The following is a 21,569-nucleotide window of genomic DNA, read 5'->3' as shown; positions in this document are numbered from 1 at the left end:
GGTAGAGGGGTCAATTACTAGGGGGCATAGGTTTAAGGTGTGAGGGGCAAGGTTTAGAGGAGATGTACGAGGCAATTCTTTTATGCAGAGGATAGTGGAACTCGCTGCCGGAGGTGGTGGTGGAAGCAGAGACAATAGTGATGTTTAAGGGGCATTTTGACAAATACATGAATAGGATGGGAATAGAGGGATATACGGACCCCGGAAGTGTAGAAGACTTTAGTTTAGACTGACAGCATGGTCGGCGCAGGCTTGGAGGGCCGAAGGGCCTGTTCCTGTGCTGTACTTTTCTTTGTTCTTTGTTATTTGCATAGCCTCACTTCACATCATTTCTCAAGACGTTGCACACAATGAATGACTTCTGAAGTGTAGTGATTTGTGTTGATAATCATAGCAGACATTCTCTGCCACATTATCCCATAAACAGATGTGACAAAATAAACAGGGAGTTTTTATTTCCTGTATTTTATTTCACACCGTTCTGAAATAGCTGCAGTTAAAGTGAAGTTGTTCTAATCTAAGTTTCACGGGAGTTGTCTACAGAATCCAGCCAAATTGGTGGATTAGATTTTTTTTTAAAAATTCGTTCATGGGATGTGGGCGTCGTTGGCTGGACCAACATTTATCGCCCATCTCTGTGGGCATTTAAGAGTCAACCACATTGCTGTGGGGCTGGAGTCAAATGTAGGCCAGGCCAGGTAAGGACAACAGATTTCCTTCCCTAAATGATATCAGTGAACCAGGTGGGTTTTTACGACAATTGACAATGGTTTCATTGCCATTTTTAGATTTTTAAGTCCAGATTTTTATTTAATTCAAATTTCACCATCTGCCATGCCGGGATTCGAACTCAGGTCCCCGGAGCATGATTCTGGGTCTCTGGATTACTAGCGACAATACCACTACGCCACTGCCTGAGGATTTATCAGGATATGAGAACTTCAGTTCTGTGCACACATTATACTGTCTCAAAGTTTTGGTTGCTAATGAAAGCCAAAATAATGTGTGATCTTCAAACAGAATTTTATATGCAACCCTAACATTGTATCCTTAGCTACAGGTAAACTGACAGCTTTAACTTCAGAAGCTTTGAACTTGGGATAAAATGTTAAAACAGAAGCCTAATTCTCTTCCCAGAATCGCAGAATTGTTACGGCATAGGAGTAAGCCATTTGACCAGTGTCTGTACCGGCTCTCCAAACAAGCATCATGACTAAGAACATAAGAACATAAGAACTAGGAGCAGGAGTAGGCCATCTGGCCCCTCGAGCCTGCTCCGCCATTCAATTAGATCATGGCTGATCTTTTGTGGACTCAGCTCCACTTTCCGGCCTGAACACCATAACCCTTAATCCCTTTATTCTTCAAAAAACTATCTATCTTTACCTTAAAAACATGTAATGAAGGAGCCTCAACTGCTTCACTGGGCAAGGAATTCCATAGATTCACAACCCTTTGGGTGAAGAAGTTCCTCCGAAACTCAGTCCTAAATCTATGTCCCCTAGTTCTGCTGTCACCCGCCAGTGGAAACAACCTGCCCGCATCTATCCTATCTATTCCCTTCATAATTTTAAATGTTTCTATAAGATCCCCCCTCATCCTTCTAAATTCCAACGAGTACAGTCCCAGTCTACTCAACCTGTCCTCATAATCCAACCCCTTCAGCTCTGGGATTAACCTAGTGAATCTCCTCTGCACACCCTCCAGCGCCAGTACGTCCTTTCTCAAGTAAGGAGACCAAAACTGAACACAATACTCCAGGTGTGGCCGCACTAACACCTTATACAATTGCAACATAACCTCCCTAGTCTTAAAGTGACTAAGTGCCATTCTCCTGCCTTTACCCCATATCCCTGAACATTGTTACTATTCAAGTAATCGTATAATGCCCTCTTGAATGCCTCAATTGAACCTGCCTTCATCTCACTTCCAGGCAGTACATTCCAGGCCCAAACCATTTGCTGTGTGAAAATGTTTTTTCCTCACATCACTTTTAATCTGGGCTTGATCCTTTTATGAAGTGGAACAGTTTCTCCCCATATACTCTGTGCAGCACCCTCATGATTTTGAACATCTCTATCACTGGGCTGGTTTAGCTCACCAGGCTAAATCGCTGGCTTTTAAAGCAGACCAAGGAGGCCAGCAGCACGGTTCAATTCCCGTACCAGCCTCCCCGGACAGGCGCCGGAATGTGGCGACTAGGGGCTTTTCACAGTAACTTAATTGAAGCCTACTCGTGACAATAAGCGATTTTCATTTCATTCATTTCATCAACTCTTGGCCTTCTTCTCTCCAAGAAGAACACTTCCAAATTCTTCAATCTACACTCATAACTGAAGTTTCTCATCCCTGGAACCATTCTTGTAAACCTCTTCTGCATTTTCTCAAATGTGTTCATATCTTTCCTATAGTGTGGTGCCCAGAACCATCCACAATATTCCAACTGAGGTCGAACTGATGCCTTTTTTTGTAAAAGAGTTTTTTTTTCTTCCAGGAATAGCAAGTCGAGTCCTGCATTAGCCCTTTGAGGGGCAGTGTCTTTCAACACACACCTGCTTCCAGAATATTTATGTTGTGTTAAGCACACTGAGATAACACGGGCTGCAACTGGATGCAGCTATGACTGAAATAGACTCCAGACCTTGAAGTTAGTTCAATTTGATTTATTGAAACTGTCACACAGTTAGCACAGTTCTCTGTGAGTTCAACTCTCTGCTAACCCAAGTGTGATCACTCTGTCTGACTGAACCAGACTAGCTTTTAGCCACGTGCTGTATGCGTTACGTGATATATGCACCGGACTCACTCTGTAGATGTCCCTAGTAGAAAGAGGCCTTTTTATAGTGGGAAACCACCCCCAAGTGTTCTGCCTGCTGATTGGTTATGTCCTATTCTCTGTGTTCATTAGCTGCCTGTCTGTATCTCATTATGTACATGTCTGCATATCATGACATCTCCCCTTTTGAAATGTTTTTCTGCAGCCTACGTGAAAGTATTTACATGTGTAGGCCAAAAAATTAACTTATGTTCCCATCTGCTATCTCATGTAAACATAGCAAACAAAACAAATGTTCATAAGTCCAGTCTCTGGGGCTTGCGTCTGATCCTGGTCGACCGCCGGAGAGGTGGTGGTGGGGACGACGGCACCTTGATGGGTGGGATTGCAGCCAGACTGGTGGCCTCGTGGTTCGAGGGGTCAGGAGGTAGCACAATAACAGATGGAAACAACAAAGAATGCGGTTGCAGGCGGGCAACCGTGCACAGTGCCCGTCTGTTTCGCCACACAACAGAGCCATCAGCCATACGTACAATGTACGATAGAGGAGCAGCCTAACGGACAACAACCGCTGGAACTGACCAGCCTCCATCAGGTAGCTTGACCCGAACAGCATCCACTGGGGATAGCATAGGCAAATCAGTGGCATGAGCATCATAACTCTGCTTTTGATGGTCCCTGAGTTTCTGCACCTTCTGCAGCACCTGGAGGTGATCCAGATCAGGCAAGTGTATGGCTGGAAGAGTCGTCCGCAGGTCCCTGTTCATCCGGAGTTGAGTCGGTGACATGCCGGTAGACAAAGGGGTTGCCCTGTATGCAAGCAGTGCAAGGTTGACATCAGAAGCAGAATCCCCAGCCTTGCAGATGAGCTGCTTCACTATGTGCACCCCTTTCTCAACCTTCCCGTTGGACTGCGGGTAATGTGGGCTGGAAGTGATGTGATGAAACTGATATAGCTGGGCAAATCTTGACCACTCTTGGCTGCTGAAGCAAGGACGTTGTGACTCATGACAGTGAGTGGAATACCATGCCTAGAGAACGTCTCCTTACAGGCCTTGATGACAGTCTTGGATGTGAGGTCCGAGAGCTTCACAACTTCTGGATAGTTGGAGAAATAATCGATGATGAGCGCATAATCATGACCATTGGCATGAAAAAGGTCGATGCCCACCTTGGACCATGGGGAGGTCACGATTCTGTGCTGCTGAAGCGTCTCCTTGCCCTGTGCTGGCTGGAAATGTTGACAGGTCGGACAGTTGAGGACCATATTGGAGATATCCTGACTAATGCCAGGCCAGTAGACAGCTTGCCTGGCTCTGAGCCGGCACTTCTTGACACCCCGATGTCCCTCATGGATTTGCCAGAGCACCAAGCTCTGGAGACTGCATGGAATGACAATGCGATCCAGCTTGAGGAGGATACCATCAACCACCGTCAGGTCGTCCTTCACATTGAGGAATTGAGGGCACTGCCCTTTTTGCCAACCATTAGTGAGGTGGTGGGTGACGCACTGCAGAAGTGGGTCTTTGGCTGTCTCGTCGGACGCCGGGAGATTGCTGGCCCACAGCTGCACCTGTGATTCGATCTGTTGTATGAATGCCGGCGGGTCGGCAGGAAAGGTTATGGAGCGGGACAAGGCATCCGCAATAATGAGCTCCTTGCCAGGCGTGTACACGAGCTCAAAGTCATAATCGTCTGAGCCTAAGTAGGATGCGCTGCAGCTGGGGTGTCATGTCGTTCAGGTCCTTGTGGATAAATGTGGACCAGAGGCCTGTGGTCTGTCTCGACAGTGAACGTGGAAGACCGCAGACATTATCGTGGAACTTGAGAATTCCAGTAAGATGGCCCAGGCATTCCTTTTCAATTTGGGTGGATCGCTGCTCGGTGCCCAGGATGAGGTGTCATCGCGCTGGAGCAACACCTCGCTGATGCCGTCCTGGCTCGCATCTGACAAGATTTTCGATTCCCTGTCAGGGTCAAAAAATGCCAGTACAGGTGCAGTGGTGAGCTTGGCTTTCAGCTCCAACCAGTCTGCTTGATGAGCTGCCTGCCACTCAAAGGCAGTAGACTTTTTCACCAGGTGGCTGAGGGCCGTGGTATGTGAGGCCAGGTTTGGGATAAACTTGCCCACGAAGTTCACCATTCTTAGGAAGCGCAGCACCACCTTCTTGTCTTCGATGGCCTTCATGGCTTCGATGGCCTTGACCTTGTCTGTGTCCGGGCCAACACCTTGCTGGGATATCTGGTCACCCAAGAACTTCAGTGTCAACATGCCAGAACAACACTTTGCCCTGTTCAGCTCGAGGCCATTGGCATGAACACGGCAGAATACCTGCTGGAGGCGAGAGATGTGCTTTTTGGGGGTTGTGGACCAAATGATAATGTCGTCCACATACACACGAACCCCTTCAATGCCCTCCATCATCTGCTGCATGATTCAATGGAAGATCTCAGAGGCCGAGACAATGCCGAATGGCATACAGTTATAGCAGTACCTGCCAAACGGTGTGTTGAAGGTGCAGAGCCTTCTGCTGGACTCATCCAGCTGGATTTGCCAGAACCCGTGTGATGCATCTAATTTTGTGAAAAATCGGGCGTGCGCCATCTCACTTGTTACTTCCTCCCGCTTTGGGCCGGGGTAGTGTTCCCGCATTATATTCTGGTTGAGATCCTTGGGATCAATACAGAAGCGCAGCTGCCCCGAAGGCTTTTTTACACAGACCATCAAGCCGACCCAGTCAGTCGGTTCTGTGACTTAGGAGATGATGCCCTGGTCCTGAAGATACTTCAACTGCGCCTTCAGGCGCTCCTTCAGTGGAGGTGAGACCCGGCGTGGAGTGTGGACCACAAGCGTGGCATCAGGCCGCAGCAGGATCTTGTACCGGCAGAGTGCCCATCCTGTCAAACACATCCGGATACGGAGGGATGTCGTTAATGCCGGCTTGAAGATCCACATTGGGGGAGGTCATTGTGTCGACCTGCTGCACAAGGTTTAGCTGCTTGCATGCATGTGCACCGAGCAGGGGGGCCCTATCTGGCTTGACGCTTTCAAATGTTAGCCTCGCGTGAATGCTCCTGTTGGAGACAAGCAGGTGGCAAGATCCCAGTGCTGTGATGGCATTGCTGTTATAGTCCCGGAGCTAGCAGGCTGCTGGAAGGAGCTTGGGTGGCTTCTTCATGCGGTTGAAATTTGCCTGTGAAAGGAGATTGGCAGAAGTACCTGTGTCCAGCTTGAACTGGATAGAGCATTGATTTACTTGCATCACCGCACGCCATTCGTCCGCAGAATCCACAGTGAGGATGGGCAGGCTCTGATGATGTCGGTGAGGCATGTTCACGTGTGGTGATGATGCCCACATGGTAGGGGGACTCCAGGCAAACGTCCTGATCAGAATCCTGTAAACCTTTCTGGACACTTCGAACGCGCCTGCGTTGGAGTTGGGAATGCTGGCCCTTGACTGGTGGTGCAGACCTGCACAAGGCTGCATAGTGTCCAGGCTTCCTGCAATTTAAACAGTGCCTACCTCTTGCAGGGCAGTGTTTCTTTAAGTGGGCGGTGCCACAGTTCTGGCACGTCATGACGTTGTTACACTCCGTGCGTTGCTGCACATAGGCAGTGCAGTGATCGGCCGCTTCGTTATCCCAGTCGCATTGCGCATGCGTGGGTCTCCAGGAAGAGCGTGCGAAATGGCCGCTTTCACCAAGGCTGAGGCGCTGCATCCGGCCGACGGCCTGCACACTCTCTGCCTCGTGGGAGGCAAGTTTCTCCTTTTCAGCCGATTTATATTGGGAATACAGATTTTTGGCGAGCTCATGCACTGTACACATTTCAATCGCGACCGGCAGGGTCATATGCTTGATTTTTAAAAGCTGCTTTCTCAGAGGATCAGAGTGAACGCCAAAAACGATTTGGTCCCTGATCATGGAGTCAGCAATATCACCAAAGTGATAGCGCTAGTAGACGGAGATTAGTTAGGAAGGAGTTGAAAGATTTGTCTTAAATTGTAGGCGTTGTCTAAATATATAACACGTGAAGATTGGTGACCACTTCACAATGACTATCAAACTTGTCCAGGATGGTCAGAAATTTTGGCTTGTCCTGGCCTTCGGTGAAGTTAAACGAGTTAAAGATTTGGATGGCTTGATCCCCCGCAGTTGAGGGGAGAAGCGCGATCTTTCTTGTATCAGATGCACCCTCGAGGTCTGAGGCTTTGATGTACAGCAGAAACCTTTGATTGAAAGTCCACCAGTGGGCACTGAGATTGCCGGAGGTCCGCAGCAGTTGAGGAGGCTGGATCTTCTCCATGGTGCCGCAATGCATTTGCTGGTCGTCATGGAACAGATTGAGGTAAACCACCTAAGTACAGCCATGTCATGTTAAGCACACTGAGATAACACGGGTTGCAACTGGATGCAGCGATGACTGAAATAGACTCCAGACCTTGAAGTTAGTTCAATTTGATTTATTGAACCTGTCACACAGTTAGCACAGTTCTCTGTGAGTTCAACTCTCTGCTAACCCAAGTGTGATCACTCTGTCTGACTGAGCCAGACTAGCTCTTAGCCACGTGCTGTATGCGTTACGTGATATATGCACCGGACTCACTCTGTAGATGTCCCGAGTGGAAAGAGGCGGAGTGTGAGTGCCTCGTGCCTTTAATAGTGGGAAACCACCCCCAAGTGTTCTGCCTGCTGATTGGTTATGTCCTGTTCTCTGTGTTCATTAGCTGCCTGTCTGTATCTCATTATGTGCATGTCTGCATATTATGACAATTTAGACCTTGAAGATGAACCATTTTCTATGATTACAGTGTCCATCACGTGGTAGGAAAGACTTTGCATTCAGATTGCTTCTTTTGCAACCTCAGAACATCCTAAAACACTTCACAGGCAAGTACTTTGAAGTAGCCAACATTGTAATGTAGGGAAATGTGGCAGCCAATCTTTTTCATCAAGTTGTCACAAACCAGAATGAGATAAATGATCAGCTAATCTGTCTCAGTGATATTGATTGAGGGATAAATATGGGACAATTAACAGCCCTGCCTTGCTCTTCTAGTACTATCACTGAACCCTTCACATCCACCTGAGGGCAGCGGAGCCCTGGTTTGACTTCAGCCACAATATATCATCTCGAGGGCAGCGGAGCCCTGGTTTGACTTCAGCCACAATATATCATCTCTGAGTCCAACTCAAGTAATAAAGGTTTCATGCTGGTTTGGCAGTACGTTTGTTGTATGTTTAAAGAAGCTTGGTTAATTCCCTTTTATTCTGGGGAACAGAAGTGCAGATAAACAATTGATCATTTTATGAATGAATCAAACATTTAAACTAACGGTTCGCCTTGTGGATTAGTGGGGTTAGATAAACCACACACGCCTTTGTTCCCAGTCATAACACCCAAAAGTGACTTTGTTGAGCATTTAAGAGAAAGATCAGTTGCAGTTTTCCACACTTACTTTTGCACCTCGAGGAATTCCAGCAGCTTTGTATCAGAGAGAAGTTCTAGGTACAGTATTCCCTTCCAATACATAGAATCCTCGACCTCATGGTACAGCATGTACAACATGAAGAGGTCGGGGTAGAACCGTGGCAAGACCAGGGGAAGAGTCACTGTGTAAGCATTTAAGTTATCTCTGTAGGCATAAAAAGTCAAAAGTAAACAGAAACGTCACCCTCTCTCAGAATATTCCTACTCTTTAAACCATTACTGGTGGGAAGCTGAAAATCAATATTGAAATTTAATACATCACATTACAAACTTTAAAAAAAAACATATCTTCAGAATGAACAACATCTGACAAAGGCAGCAAAAACAAAAATGAGAAATTATTCAAGAGGCAGCTAGATTCTGTTTCTTATTTATCAGGTTATTTCTTGCCGGGAGCAGTGCATAATTTTATTAGCCGTGTATTAAAGAGGAGAAATTACATTCCACTGTGCGAGTAGGTAGTTAGAAACAGACACACACAATGGTATTTTTCCCCATCCGATCGGTTTACCAATTAAAGACAGAATGTTAAAATCTGGTTTACCTGATTGCAGCTTCAGTGGGAGAATCACCTAGCTCCAGTGACTTGGGCAAGAAATAGCTGGAAAACAATTCATAGAAAGACTGGCTAAGATCTCATTCAGTCAAGCCAATAGTTTAGAACTGTCAGTCCATCAGAATTAGACAACGTCCACGGCTGAAATTTTCCATCCCAGCCGCGGAAAAACCCGGCGCTGATGCGACGATCCATTCAAATTTCCATGGATTTCGACAGGATCGGATAATCCTGCCAGCAGGAGCTGCAAAATTCCACTCTACACCACAGAATCAAACAGCCCAAGTAATTTATGCTGACGTTTAAGCTCCACACAAAGTTCACCCATTTGTCTCTATTTAACTATCAGCATATCTGCTATTGCTTTCTCCCTCATGCGCTTATCTAACTTCCCCTTAGATGTACCCGTATTATTTGTCTCAACCAATTGTTACAGCAGGGCCCACATTCTCTGGGTAAAGAAGTTCTTCCTAAATTTCCTACTTGATTTATTAATAATCATCTTATATTTATAAACTCTAGTTTTGGTTTCTATTACAAGTGGAAACATTTTCTGCGTGTCAACTCTGTTAAATTAAATACCTTTATATCAAATCATCCAAGTCTTCCCTTTTCTGAACAAAGTGCATCAGTTTGTTCAGCTTTTCCTGACATTTATTTTTCAGTTATGGTATTATCCCTGTGAATCATTTTATGTACCTCTGTAACCTTCTTAAAATATGGAGACCAGAACGGAGCATAGTGTGGTCTTATCAATGCAAATATAATTTAACTTCAATTGTGAAAGTAAAGTCGCCATAGTCCCAGATGGCTATAGGCTGCTTTCCCCCTTTGAGGGGGAAGAACCAATTGATAGTGATATTACCTGAGGATGACCACACCACAGGCAAGGGGGCAAGGTTGAGAATGCAGGGCCTTCATGAACAACCTCAGCCGGTATGGGAATTGAACCCATGCTGTTGGCCTTGCTCTGCATCATGAACCAGCTGTCCAGCCAACTGAGCTAAACCTCATGTTTGAAGGAGCATGATTGAACAAAAAAGTATTCCAGTGTTTAGTTTGCTTATTTTTCTGAACATAATCAAGCAGCAAGTAGCCCCCAATTCTTCCTACCAAAATGTACCTTGTCCACTTATTTATATTGAATGTGATTTGACAATTAACTGCTCATTCTTCAAATTTATTCACGTCATTTTGTATTTTGTCATATTCTCCCTCAGTACTAATTATTTGCTCCAATTTGATATAATTATCAAATTCTGAAATTGTACTTGATTTCCCCAAGTCCACATGTGGGAAGGTAGTGGCCTCATGGTATTGTCACACGATTCAGAGACCCAGAGCAATGCAACAGGGCAGGTGGTGATATTTGAATTAAAAGTCTAATGTCTGAATTAAAATTCTAATGTCCATGGTGGGTGGTTTTCCACCCCTACTTATGGCAGGTAGGAATGGTGGCGAGTCGGAGAACCAAATGAGAGTCCCCAAACGGCTTTCATGCAGTCAGGATTACCTGTTTCGATTGTCCCCACCAATGATGTAATGGGGTTCCCGCCACAAAAGGTCGGGAACCCAATTACCATATATTTTAATATCAGTGCAGGGGCTCCCCTACTCTATTATCCCCCCCCCTCCACCCCACCCCCCCACCACCCTTAAAACCCTGCCAACAGCTTTTGACAAGCAGGCACCTGGCAAAGCAGCCATCACTATCCTTTTTGATGAAGTGTCAAAAATATATGGCGGGAAAAGCCGGCAGTGAAGCCGGTGGGTTACACCCCACTTTTCCTGCCAAAATTGACACTTAGTCTATGAAGCTATGGTCAATTGTCATAAAATCTGCTCCTTTAGGGAAAGAAATTTGCCATTCTCATCTAGTCTAGTGTACACGTGACTCCAGATCCATAGCAATAAATCCACTCAGTTGAAGGGCAATTAGGGATGGGAAATAAATGCTGGTTTAGCCAATGAATAAAAAGAAATTGGGAAAAACTGATCTTGCTGGAATACTACTTCCTACCTTTTTGCAGTTTCCAGTAAACTATCCATTCTGTAGGGACGGCACGGTGGTGCAGTGGTTAGTACTGCTGCCTCATGGCGCCGAGGACCCAGGTTCAATCCTGGCCCCGGGTCACTGTCCGTGTGGAGTGTGCACATTCTCCCCATATTTGCTTGGGTCTCACCCCCACAACCCAAAGATGGGCAAGGTGGGTTGGCCATGCTAAATTGCGCCTGAATTGGAAAAAAATAATTGGCCAGTTTAAATTTTAAAAAAACTATCCAATCTCTACAGTTTCCTTGACTTCATATGCCTTTATGATCTTAGTCATGAGTCTACTTTCTGTACCTTGTCGAAGCCTAATATGCAAGTTCATCGAATGAGGACAGAAACATATTCCTCTGGTTATGCTGTCTTATGATAGTGTGACCTGGAGAATGGATATCAAGTCTGCAATTGAAGGAACCATCACTGGCGGGAAAGATAAGATAGCAAAATAAATTTGGGGGATCTTTTCCTAAAAGGAATGGGTCCCCCTCATCATATGGATTTTCCAACAGAAGTCACTGCAGAACAATTTGTATCATTTGTCCCACTGATTGCTTGTCACAACCTTGCAGTGTCCTCCAGCATCGAACAGCAAGCTCAGGATCTCAGGAAGAACCCTTCACCATTGCTTACTAATGGTACTAATAGACCATGAATTAAACACGGGGTATTTCTATACTACACCAATTATTCTATTTACCCTCAAGCCACCAGAGGAGCCTTATTGATGATTCATGAAGCCTCTCCCTTCCCTTCCACTGACCAAATCAAACACATACTCCTTCTTAGCTAGAACCTGTTGCGCTCTGGAGATCTGTTGTCAGGCTGCTCGACAATGTCAATCCTTCAGCAATGTTTCTGAGCTGCGAAACATACGCCCATCTAGTTCCTGCTGCAGAAATCATAATGATCTTGCTGATTTCACCTTACTGCCATTCCTCTTAGCAAAGCCATTCCACATGTGCAACACAAACTCTAGGTTTCCTCTTCCCAAGTCCTCTGGTGCCAACATTGAACTTGCTGTGAGAAATCCTCTTTCCCAACATAGGATGATTGGATCTCAAAGTAACCAATAGTTAGCTGCCTTTATTAGTGAGCAATCTATGCTTATACTTGAGATTGACTTTAAAAAAAAATAATAATTCTGTCTGCATAATCAATGAAATATTATAGAAGGTTTAACACTGATCTGGCCAGTTAAAACATTTAGAACTGGTTGGCACTGCTGTCTCACAGTGCCAGGGACTCTGGCTCAATTCCAAACTTGCGTGACTGTGTGGAGTTTGCACATTCGCCCCGTGTCTGTGTGGGCTTCCTTCGGGTACTCCAGTATCCTCCCACAAAAGTCAAAAGCTGGTTAGGTGGATTGGCCACACTAAATTGTCCCTTAGGGTCGGGTTGCAGGAATAGGATGGAGAGCGTGAGCCTAGGTAGAGTGGTCTTTTGAAGGGTCGGTGCAAACTCGATGGGCTGAATGGCCTCCTTATGCACTGTAGGATTCTCTGATTTACCAAGGGACAAGCATTCCCAGTTTCAAGCATTGACTGCAGAATGATTAATACCACTACATTAGTCCAGTAAAATTTTAATACTGACCTGGCTAGCTCAAAGAGTTTCTTGGCATGGGAAACAACTTCCTGCTGTGCCATTGAGAGTAACCGTTTGTGCATACAAATCCCAGAAAACGTGTCCTGAAAAACCAGAATCAATGTCTGGAGTAGCTTTCCAAGAGGATGATGGGATGACGCAAAGGCCTAGAACAGAATTCAAACAGAACATCCTTTTACAACTTATTCTCTACTTTTGTCACTTCCATTTAGGATAATTCTGCAAGGAAGCAGTGCAAACAATACTGCGGTTTTTTTTAAAACTTCACTTAGGATCCTTAGCCTTGTTGTTTGTGGGACTTCGCAAATTGCCTGCAGCATTTCCTAAATTAAAAAAAGCTGGAGCACAAAAGCAAAGAGATTATCATACACCTTTAAAAACCATTACTTAGGTCTTCGATGGAGAATGAAATGTTTAATTCTGGTCGTCATGCTTTCAGCAAGATGTCAAGGCTTTGGAAAGGATGCAGAGATTTACTAGAATAATGCCAGGACTTCAGATATCTGGAGAAATGAGAGAGGCTGGGATTTTTCTCTTTTAAGAACAAAATTATGGGAAGATTTAATAAGCATGTTTAAAAATTATGATGAATTTTGATAAAGTAAATAAGAGCAACTAACCCGATAGTTCTTTGAAAGAGCTTGCTACAGGCACAATGGGTTGACTGACAACCTGTTGTGTTGTAACATTCTATTGTTCTACGTGATCCTATGCACTAGCTGAGGTAATAGTTCACTGATAATGGCAATGTGCAGCTCTCACTCTGGAGACTTGGTCACATTGGGGCAGCACGGTAGCATGGTTGTTAGCATAAATGCTTCACAGCTCCAGGGTCCCAGGTTCGATTCCCGGCTGGGTCACTGTCTGTGCGGAGTCTGCACGTCCTCCCCGTGTGTGCGTGGGTTTCCTCCGGGTGCTCCGGTTTCCTCCCACAGTCCAAAGATGTGCGGGTTAGGTGGATTGGCCATGCTAAATTGCCCGTAATGTCCTAAAAAGTAAGGTTAAGGGGGGGGTTGTTGGGTTATGGGTATGGGGTGGATACGTGGGTTTGAGTGGGGTGATCATTGCTCGGCGCAACATCGAGGGCCGAAGGGCCTGTTCTGTGCTGTACTGTTCTACGTTCTACGTTCTACATTATCCAGGATTACAGAGGTTAACAATTCAGTGTGGTACTGTGAATGTTGGAGGTACCATTTAATAAAACCCCTCGTATCCTTTCTGGTGGATGCAAAAGATCCTGCAGCACTTTTTGAAGAACAGGAAATTTTTCCTGGACTAATATTATTCCCTCAAACAACATCATTGAAAAAGGCTATCCGGTTATTGTGATCCTGTTATTTGCGTGAGCTTGAAAATTGTCTACAGCATTTCTTAAATTTAAAAAAAGTCTTGTAGTCATATATCAGCTTTCACAACCACCACTTTTGATCTCAAAGTCTTCTGGAGCTAATTAAGTACTTTCTGAAGTCTAGTCATTGCTGCAATGTAGGAAACATGGCGACCAGTTTGGGTACAGTAAGAGCCCACAAACAGCAATATGCTAATGGCCGGATAACCTGTTTAAGTGATATTGATTGTGGGATAAATATAGGCGAGGATACCAGGTAAAACTCTTCTCTTAAATAGTGCCACAGGATCTTTTATGTCCACCTGGGACGGCAGGTGGCACCTCCAACAGGGCAGCACTCCCCCAGTGTCAGCCTATATTGCTGTCCTGGAGTCGGACTTGCACCTACAATCTCATGGCTCAGAGTTGCGAGTTCTACCGGCTTGAGTTGTGGCTGACATTTGCATTATCTGTGATTACACTTAAAAAATAGTCATTGTGAAAGGTGCCATAAAAATGCAAGTTGATTGCATAATTCTCCACACTTTACCTTACTCAGGTACTCTTTCAACTGCTGCCCCTTAGCCAAGATACACTGGTTTGATGCGGGTTTCTCAGAGGTAGCACCATTTGGCCTAGAAGATGGGAAAGAGGGAGAAGAGAACTGACATGCTATTCTCAGGTCTTGGCTCTTCCATCAGAATCCAACCCAGGGCTTTATGCCCATCTTTTTTTTTTTTTACATTGAGCAATACACACAAATATATTTTGCTTGTCGCATCTCATTAATTATCAGCATTCAGGTGCTTACTCTTACTCATTTACAATTGTTTCTAGTATTCTAAATGTTCTCTGATCAGTGGCATGCGGCATTACACCTGATCTTGCCAGGGATCCAAGGGCCCACACTACATCAGATCTGCTTGGATTCACAGATTGTAGTAGTCCATTATTTCTGCTAACCAATTTATGGATATTCTGTTAAGCAATGCAGGGAAGAGTGACCATAATATCATAGAATTTTGTATGAAGTTTGAAAATGATTAAACTAGGTCTGTGAATCTAAACAAAGTAGGTATGAGGAACAAGTTGTCGAAGATAACCAGGAGACTACATTAAAAGATACAACGACAGACATGCATAATGTGGGAGCTGGTGCATCCCATTGCGGTTCCTAGTGAGCACATCTGTCATAAGTGTTGGTCGCTTGAGGAACTCCGGCTCAGAGTTGACGAGCTGGATTCTGAGCTTCGGACGCTGCAACACATCAGGTAGGGAGAGAGATACCTGGACACTGTGTTCCAGAAGGCAGTCACACCCCTTAGATTAAATTCCTTGAATTCTGCCCGTGGTTAGCGACAGGAGGGTGTGGCTGAGAGTGAGGCAGTTAGAGGGATCCAGGAGGTAGGTTTGCAGGAGCCTCAGTCCCTGAACTTGTCCAACAGGTTTGAGATTCTTGCTCCCTGTGTGGACAGGAAGTGGGACTGCAGGGAGGTTGAGCAAACTGACCACGGCACCATGGTACAGGGAGCCGTTCAAGTGGGGAGAGAAAAAAGAAATGTAGTCATAATCAAGGATAGTATAATTAGGGGCATTGACACTGTTCTCTTAGACCAGGATCGAGTTTGCGATATCTCATCTGGGCTGCAGAGGAACTTGGAGTGGGAGGGTAAAGATCCTGTTGTTGTGGTCCATGTAGGTACCAATGATATAGGTAGAACAGAGAACAAAGGACAGAGGTTCTGCTAAGGGAGTGTGAACAGCTAGGAGCTAAATTAAAAAGCAGAACCAAAAAGATAATAATCTCTGGATTACTACCTGAGCCACGAGCTAATTGGCACAGGTTCAATAAGATTAAGCAGGTAAATGCGTGGCTCAAAATTGGTGTGGGAGGAATGGGTTTGAATTCATGGGACATTGGCACCGGTGCTGAGGAAGAGGGGACCTGTTCCGATGGGACTGTCTTCATTTGAATCTTGCTGGGGCAGGGTCCTGGCGAATCGTATATCTAAGGCTGTGGATAGGGCTTTAAACTAAATCTAAATAGTGGGGTGGGCTTCAGTTGTATGGAGATTTAGAAAATGAAAGTTAAAGGAGAGGGTAGAAGTACAGGTTAATGATGAGGACTTTCAACCAGTTAAAGGAGCTGAGGGCTCAGGAGAGGTGAGTAAAGTTACCAGACCACGTAATAGAACAGAGAATATAGAAGGTGGCAGGGATCTAACCTCAGGCAGAGCAAATAAGGTGGCAAGCATGAGAAAGGAGGTAGCTAATGCAGGATTGAGGGTGTTGTACCTAAACGCGCGCAGTATACAGAACAAGGCAAATGAGCTTGTTGCGCACATTGAAATTGGCTGGTACGATGTTGTAGGCATCAGAGACATTGCTGCAAGGGGATCAGGGCTGGGATCTAAATATCCACTTTGTAGCGGATATCCGCTTTGACAAAGAGTCATCGGACTCGAAACGTTAGCTCTTTTCTCTCCCTACAGATGCTGTCAGACTTGCTGAGATTTTCCAGCATTTTCCCTTTCGTTAAATATCCAAGGATATGTGTCCTATCGAAAGGACAGGCAGATAGGGAGTGGGGGGGGGGTTGCATTGTTAGTAGGGAACGAAGTTAAATCGATAGCAAGAAGTGATATAGGATCAGAAGGCATAGAATCTCTGTGGGTAGAGTTGAGGAATTGCAATGGTAAAAAGACCCTGATGGGAGTTATGTACAGATCCTCTAGCAGTAGTCAGGATGTGGGGCAGAAAATACATCAGGAGATAGAAAAGGCATATAAGAAAGGCAATATTACAATAATCATGGGGACTTCAATATGCAGGTGGACTGGGAAAATCAGGTTGATTGTGGATCCCAAGAAAAAGAATTTGTGGAATGTCTAAGAGATGGTTTTTTCGAGCAGCTTGTGACAGACATTACTAGGGAACAGACAATTCTGGATTTGGTGATGTTTAATGAGGCAGACTTGATTAGGGAACTTGAGCTGAAGGAACCCTTAGGGAGCAGTGACCACAATATGATAGAATGTACCCTGCAGTTTGAGAGGGAGAAGCTGGAGTCAGATGTAACAGTATTACAATTAAATAAGGGTAACTACAAAGACATGAGGGAGGAGCTGGGAGAGTTGATTGGAAAGGGAGCCTAGCAGGGATGACAGTAAAACAGCAATGGCAGGTGTTTTGGGGGGTTATTCAGGAGGCACAACAGAAATTCATCCCAAGGAGGAGGAAACATGCTGAGGGGAGGACGAGGCATCATGGCTGATGAGGGAGTCAATGACAGCTTAAAAGCAAAATAAAAAGCATACAAACTGGTGAGGATTAATGGGAAGCCAGAGGATTGGGAAGCCTTTAAAAGCGAGCAGAGGACAACTAAAAAAGCAATAAGGGGGTGTGGTAGTCACCACTGTTTGTATAATACTTGTATTAGAGGTAATACGGTAAGGCCCCTGTACTACAGGTACGGGGGTAGCTCCCTGCCTGCTGGCTCCGCCCAGTAGGCGAAGTATAATGTGTGTGCTCTCCGAGCTGCTCCCCTTTCTGGTACCAGCTGCAGGAGGCAACACATCTCTGCTTAATAAAGCCTCGATTACTCTCTACTCTGGTCTCGTCGTAATTGATAGTGCGTCAATTTATTAAGCAGTGATATTACAGCAATGGAATTACGCATCAAGCCTGATTGCCTACAGCTGCACCCGCAAGCTGCCAACGCCACGTTGGCCATCGACCACTGGCTCACCTGTTTCGAGAGCTACCTCCGATCCGCGACGGACCAACCCTCGGACGAAGAGAAGCTCCAGGTCCTTGACTCACGGGTGAGCTCCGATATTTTTCCCATTATCCGGGATGCGCCTACTTACACGGAAGCAATGGAGCTCCTGAAGGGACATTATATTCGCCCAATCAACAAACTGTATGCCAGGCACCTCCTGTCCACGAGACAGCAACTCCCTGGTGAGTCTTTAGACAATTTCTGGCGTGCCCTGCACATCCTGGTGAGGAACTGTGATTGCCAGGCAGGTTCGGCAGTCGAACATACTGAACTTTTAATCAGGGACGCTTTTGTTACGGGCATGGGGTCAGCCTACATCCGCCAGCGCCTATTAGAAGGGGGTACACTTGACCTTGCGGCAACCAGGCAGCTCGCAAACTCACTGACTGGTGCCTCCTGTAACATACAGTTGCGCGTTCCCGACCGCACGGCAACCTCATGGACATCGTGAGCCCCACCAGCTTCCGCCCCCAGCCCATCCAAGCCTGCGCCGCGCTGCAGCCAGCCAACCCCGGGGGGCCCAAATGCTCCTTCTGCGGGCAGACCAAACACCCCCGGCAGCGCTGCCCAGCGCGGAGTGTAAACTGCAAGGCCCGCGGAAAGAAAATACATTTTGCTGCTGTGTGCCAGGCCCGGTCGATCGCTACAGTTTCTAGGTCCAGCGTTCCTGCACCCCCCCATGTGCGACCCGTGGGCGCCGCCATTTCCGTCCCCGCATACCAGGTGCTGCCCATGGGTGCCACCATCTTTCTCCCAGCAGATCACATGCGGCCCGTGGGCGCGGCCATCTTTAACACCGCCCGCCATGGGCGCCACCATCTTCGGCGCCATTTTGAACGGTACCTCAGGCCCCGGTTCATCAAAACTTCGTCCGGCCATTCATCGCATGCCGCTGCCGCCAACCAGCCCGGGGCCTACCAGCAGCAGCCGCAGCTCACCTCCATCACGCTTGACCAGTCCCGGCCTCACAACCTCGACGACGACGCTGAAAGTTGATGGGCACAATATTTCCTGCCTTCTTGACTCCAGGAGCAGGGAAAGCTTCATCCACCCTCTACGGTAATGCGCTGCTCCCTCGCGGTACATCCCGTTACCCAAAGAATCTCCCTGGCCTCCAGACCCCATTCCGTGGAAACCGGGGGTACTGCATCACCACCCTCACCGTCCAGGGCGTAGAGTTCAGCAACTTCCGACTCCACGTCCTCCCCAACCTCTGCGCTGACCTGTTACTCGGCCTGGACTTCCAGTGCAACCTCCAAAGCCTAACTCTAAAATTCGGCAGACACCTACCACCCCTCACCGTATGCAGCCTCGCGACCCTTAAGGTCGACCCACCTTCCCCGTTTGCAAACCTCACCCCGGATTGCAAACCCGTCGTCACCAGGATCAGATGGTACAGTGCCCAGGACAGGACCTTCATCAGGTCGGAGGTCCAGCGGCTGCTGCGGGAACGCATCATTGAGGCCAACAACAGCCCCTGGAGAGCCCAAGTGGTGGTAGTAAAGACTGGGGAGAAACACAGGATGATCATTAACTACAGTCAGACCATCAATCGGTACACGCAGCTCGAAGTGTACCCCCTCCCATGCATATCTGATATGGTCAATCAGATTGCACGGTACATTTCCAAAGTGGACCTGAAATCTGCCTACCACCAGCTCCCCATCTGCAAAGCGGACCGCCAATACACGGCATTCGAAGCAGACGGCCACCTTTACCACTTCCTTAGGGTTCCCTTCGGCGTCACAAAAGGGGTCTCGGTCTTCCAACGCGTGATGGACCGAATGGTTGACTGGTACGGGCTGCGGGCCATGTTCCCGTACCTAGATAACGTCACCATCTGCGGCCACGACCACACCGCCAAACTCCTGAACCTCATGTACAATAAGGAGAAGTGCGTGTTCCGCACAAACCGCTTAGCCATCCTTAGCTATGTTGTGGAAAATGGAGTTCTAGGGCCCGACCCCGACCGCATCCACCCCCTCATGGAACTCCCTCTCCCCCACTGCCCCAAGGCCCTGAAACGATGCCTGAGATTCTTCTCCTATTATGTCCAGTGGGTCCCTAACAAGGCTCACCCCCTCATCCACTCCACAGTTTCCCCCCTGACGGCTGAGGCCCACCAGGCCTTCAACCGTATCAAGGCTGACATCGCCCAAGGCTGCGATGCATGCAGTCGACGAGACCCTACCCTTTCAGGTGGAGCGCGATGCATCGGACTTTGCTCTGGCCACTACCCTCAACCAGGTGGACAGGCTCGTGGCTTTCTTCTCCCGTACCCTCCATGCTTCCGAAATTCGACACTCCTCCGTCGAAAAGGAAGCCCAAGCCATCGTAGAAGCTGTGCGACATTGGAGGCATTACCTGGCCGGCAGGCGATTCACTCTCCTCACTGACCAACGGTTGGTTGCCTTCATGTTCAATAACACACAGCGGGGCAAGATCAAGAATGACAAGATACTGAGGTGGAGGATCGAGCTCTCCACCTACAACTACGATATCTTGTACCGACCTGGGAAGCTCAATGAGCCCCCAGATGCCCTATCCCGCGGTACATGTGCCAACACACAAGTAGACCGACTCCGGGCCCTCAACAATGACCTCTGTCACCCGTTTTGTTTCCACTTCATCAACACTCGCAACCTGCCTTACTCCATTGAGGAGGTCAGGTCCTTGACCAGGGACTGCCAGTTCTGCATTGAGTGCAAGCCGCACTTCTATCGGCCAGACAAAGCACACCTGGTAAAGGTCTCTCGCCCCTTTGAGTGCCTCAGCATCGACTTCAAAGGGCCCCTCCCCTCCACCGACCATAACGTGTACTTCCTCAACATTGTTGACGAGTACTCAAGATTCCCCTTCGCCATCCTGTGCCCTGACATGACCTCTGCCACCGTCATCAAGGCCCTGCACAGTCTTTTCACCCTGTTCGGGTTCCCCGCCTACATCCATAGTGATCGGAGTTCCTCCTTCATGAGCGACGAGTTGCGTCAGTTCCTGCTCAGCAAGAGCATTGCCTCCAGCAGGACAACCAGCTATAACCCCCGGGGAGACGGACAGGTAGAGGGAGAACACAACGGTCTGGAAGGCCTTCCTCCTGGCCCTCCAGTCCAGGAGCCTCCCAGTCTCCCGCTGGCAGCAGGTCCTCTCCGATTAGCTCCACTCCATCCGGTCGCTCCTGTGTACAGCCACCGAGACTCCTCAAGATCATATATTTGCTTTCCCCAGGAAATCCACCTCTGGGGTCTTGCTCCTGTCCTGGCTGGCAGTCCCAGGGCCCGTCCTCCTCCAGAAGCATGCCAGGACCATAAATCCGACCCTTCGTCGAGAAAGTCCTGTTCCTCCGTGCCAATCCACAATATGCCTACGTGGCACACCAGGACGGGCGACAGGACACAGTCTCCCTTCGGGATTTGGCACCAGCAGGCTCCCCAGCGACAATCACCACCACTACTGTACCCTACACCGTCTCTCCCCACCCCTGCCCACCTACCTCACGAACTAGCACCCGCAGGCCCACCGGCGACTATTACTACCACCTCCGCCCATACACCGCTGTAGCCACCTGGGTTGGCCACTTCCTCACACAAAATGGAAGAACGCAAAGGTTACAGGGAAAAATGGACAGTTGCAAAGAGACAAGCAATTTGCAGAATCCCCTGTGTATTCTAGCTGCTAAAGAAACCAGACAGCATTGTAACTAACGAGCTGTGCATATTAAGTGAGCTATTCCCGGTGATTCCCAGGCACAATGGACACAACAATTAGAAGAGATTGAAACATTCTATAGAAGGTCAGACATTCCGGCGCCAGTGGAGTCTGAAACAAAAGACACAAATAAGGTGGAAAGAACCGCCCAGTGATCGAGGAACAGCCCCGTTATTGGGGAAATTCAAATCAATCGATTGGGAAGAGACCCAATCGATGGCAAGTCTATAGAGGGCGCGAAGCCCCTGGGACCTATAAAAGCCAGGTCCCAGGACTGA

General features: G+C 47.4%; 1 protein-coding gene across 2 annotated transcripts in view; it reads right to left on the bottom strand.

The window, feature by feature from the left end:
* The window catches only part of LOC119972335 (ALS2 C-terminal-like protein), a 137,037-nt gene that overhangs the window by 10,096 nt on the left and 105,372 nt on the right, over nt 1-21,569 (bottom strand). For both annotated transcript variants that reach the window (XM_038808864.1, XM_038808865.1), the window contains 4 exons: nt 14,356-14,440; nt 12,467-12,624; nt 8,812-8,868; nt 8,236-8,412 (listed from right to left, as the gene is read on the bottom strand). In XM_038808864.1, the coding sequence (XP_038664792.1) occupies nt 8,236-8,412; nt 8,812-8,868; nt 12,467-12,624; nt 14,356-14,440 (477 nt within the window). The remainder of the gene's footprint in view (nt 1-8,235; nt 8,413-8,811; nt 8,869-12,466; nt 12,625-14,355; nt 14,441-21,569) is intronic.

The sequence above is a fragment of the Scyliorhinus canicula genome, chromosome 10 (genome assembly GCF_902713615.1).
Source record: "Scyliorhinus canicula chromosome 10, sScyCan1.1, whole genome shotgun sequence".
NCBI lineage: Eukaryota > Metazoa > Chordata > Chondrichthyes > Carcharhiniformes > Scyliorhinidae > Scyliorhinus > Scyliorhinus canicula.
This window is presented reverse-complemented; position numbering and strand designations above follow the sequence as displayed.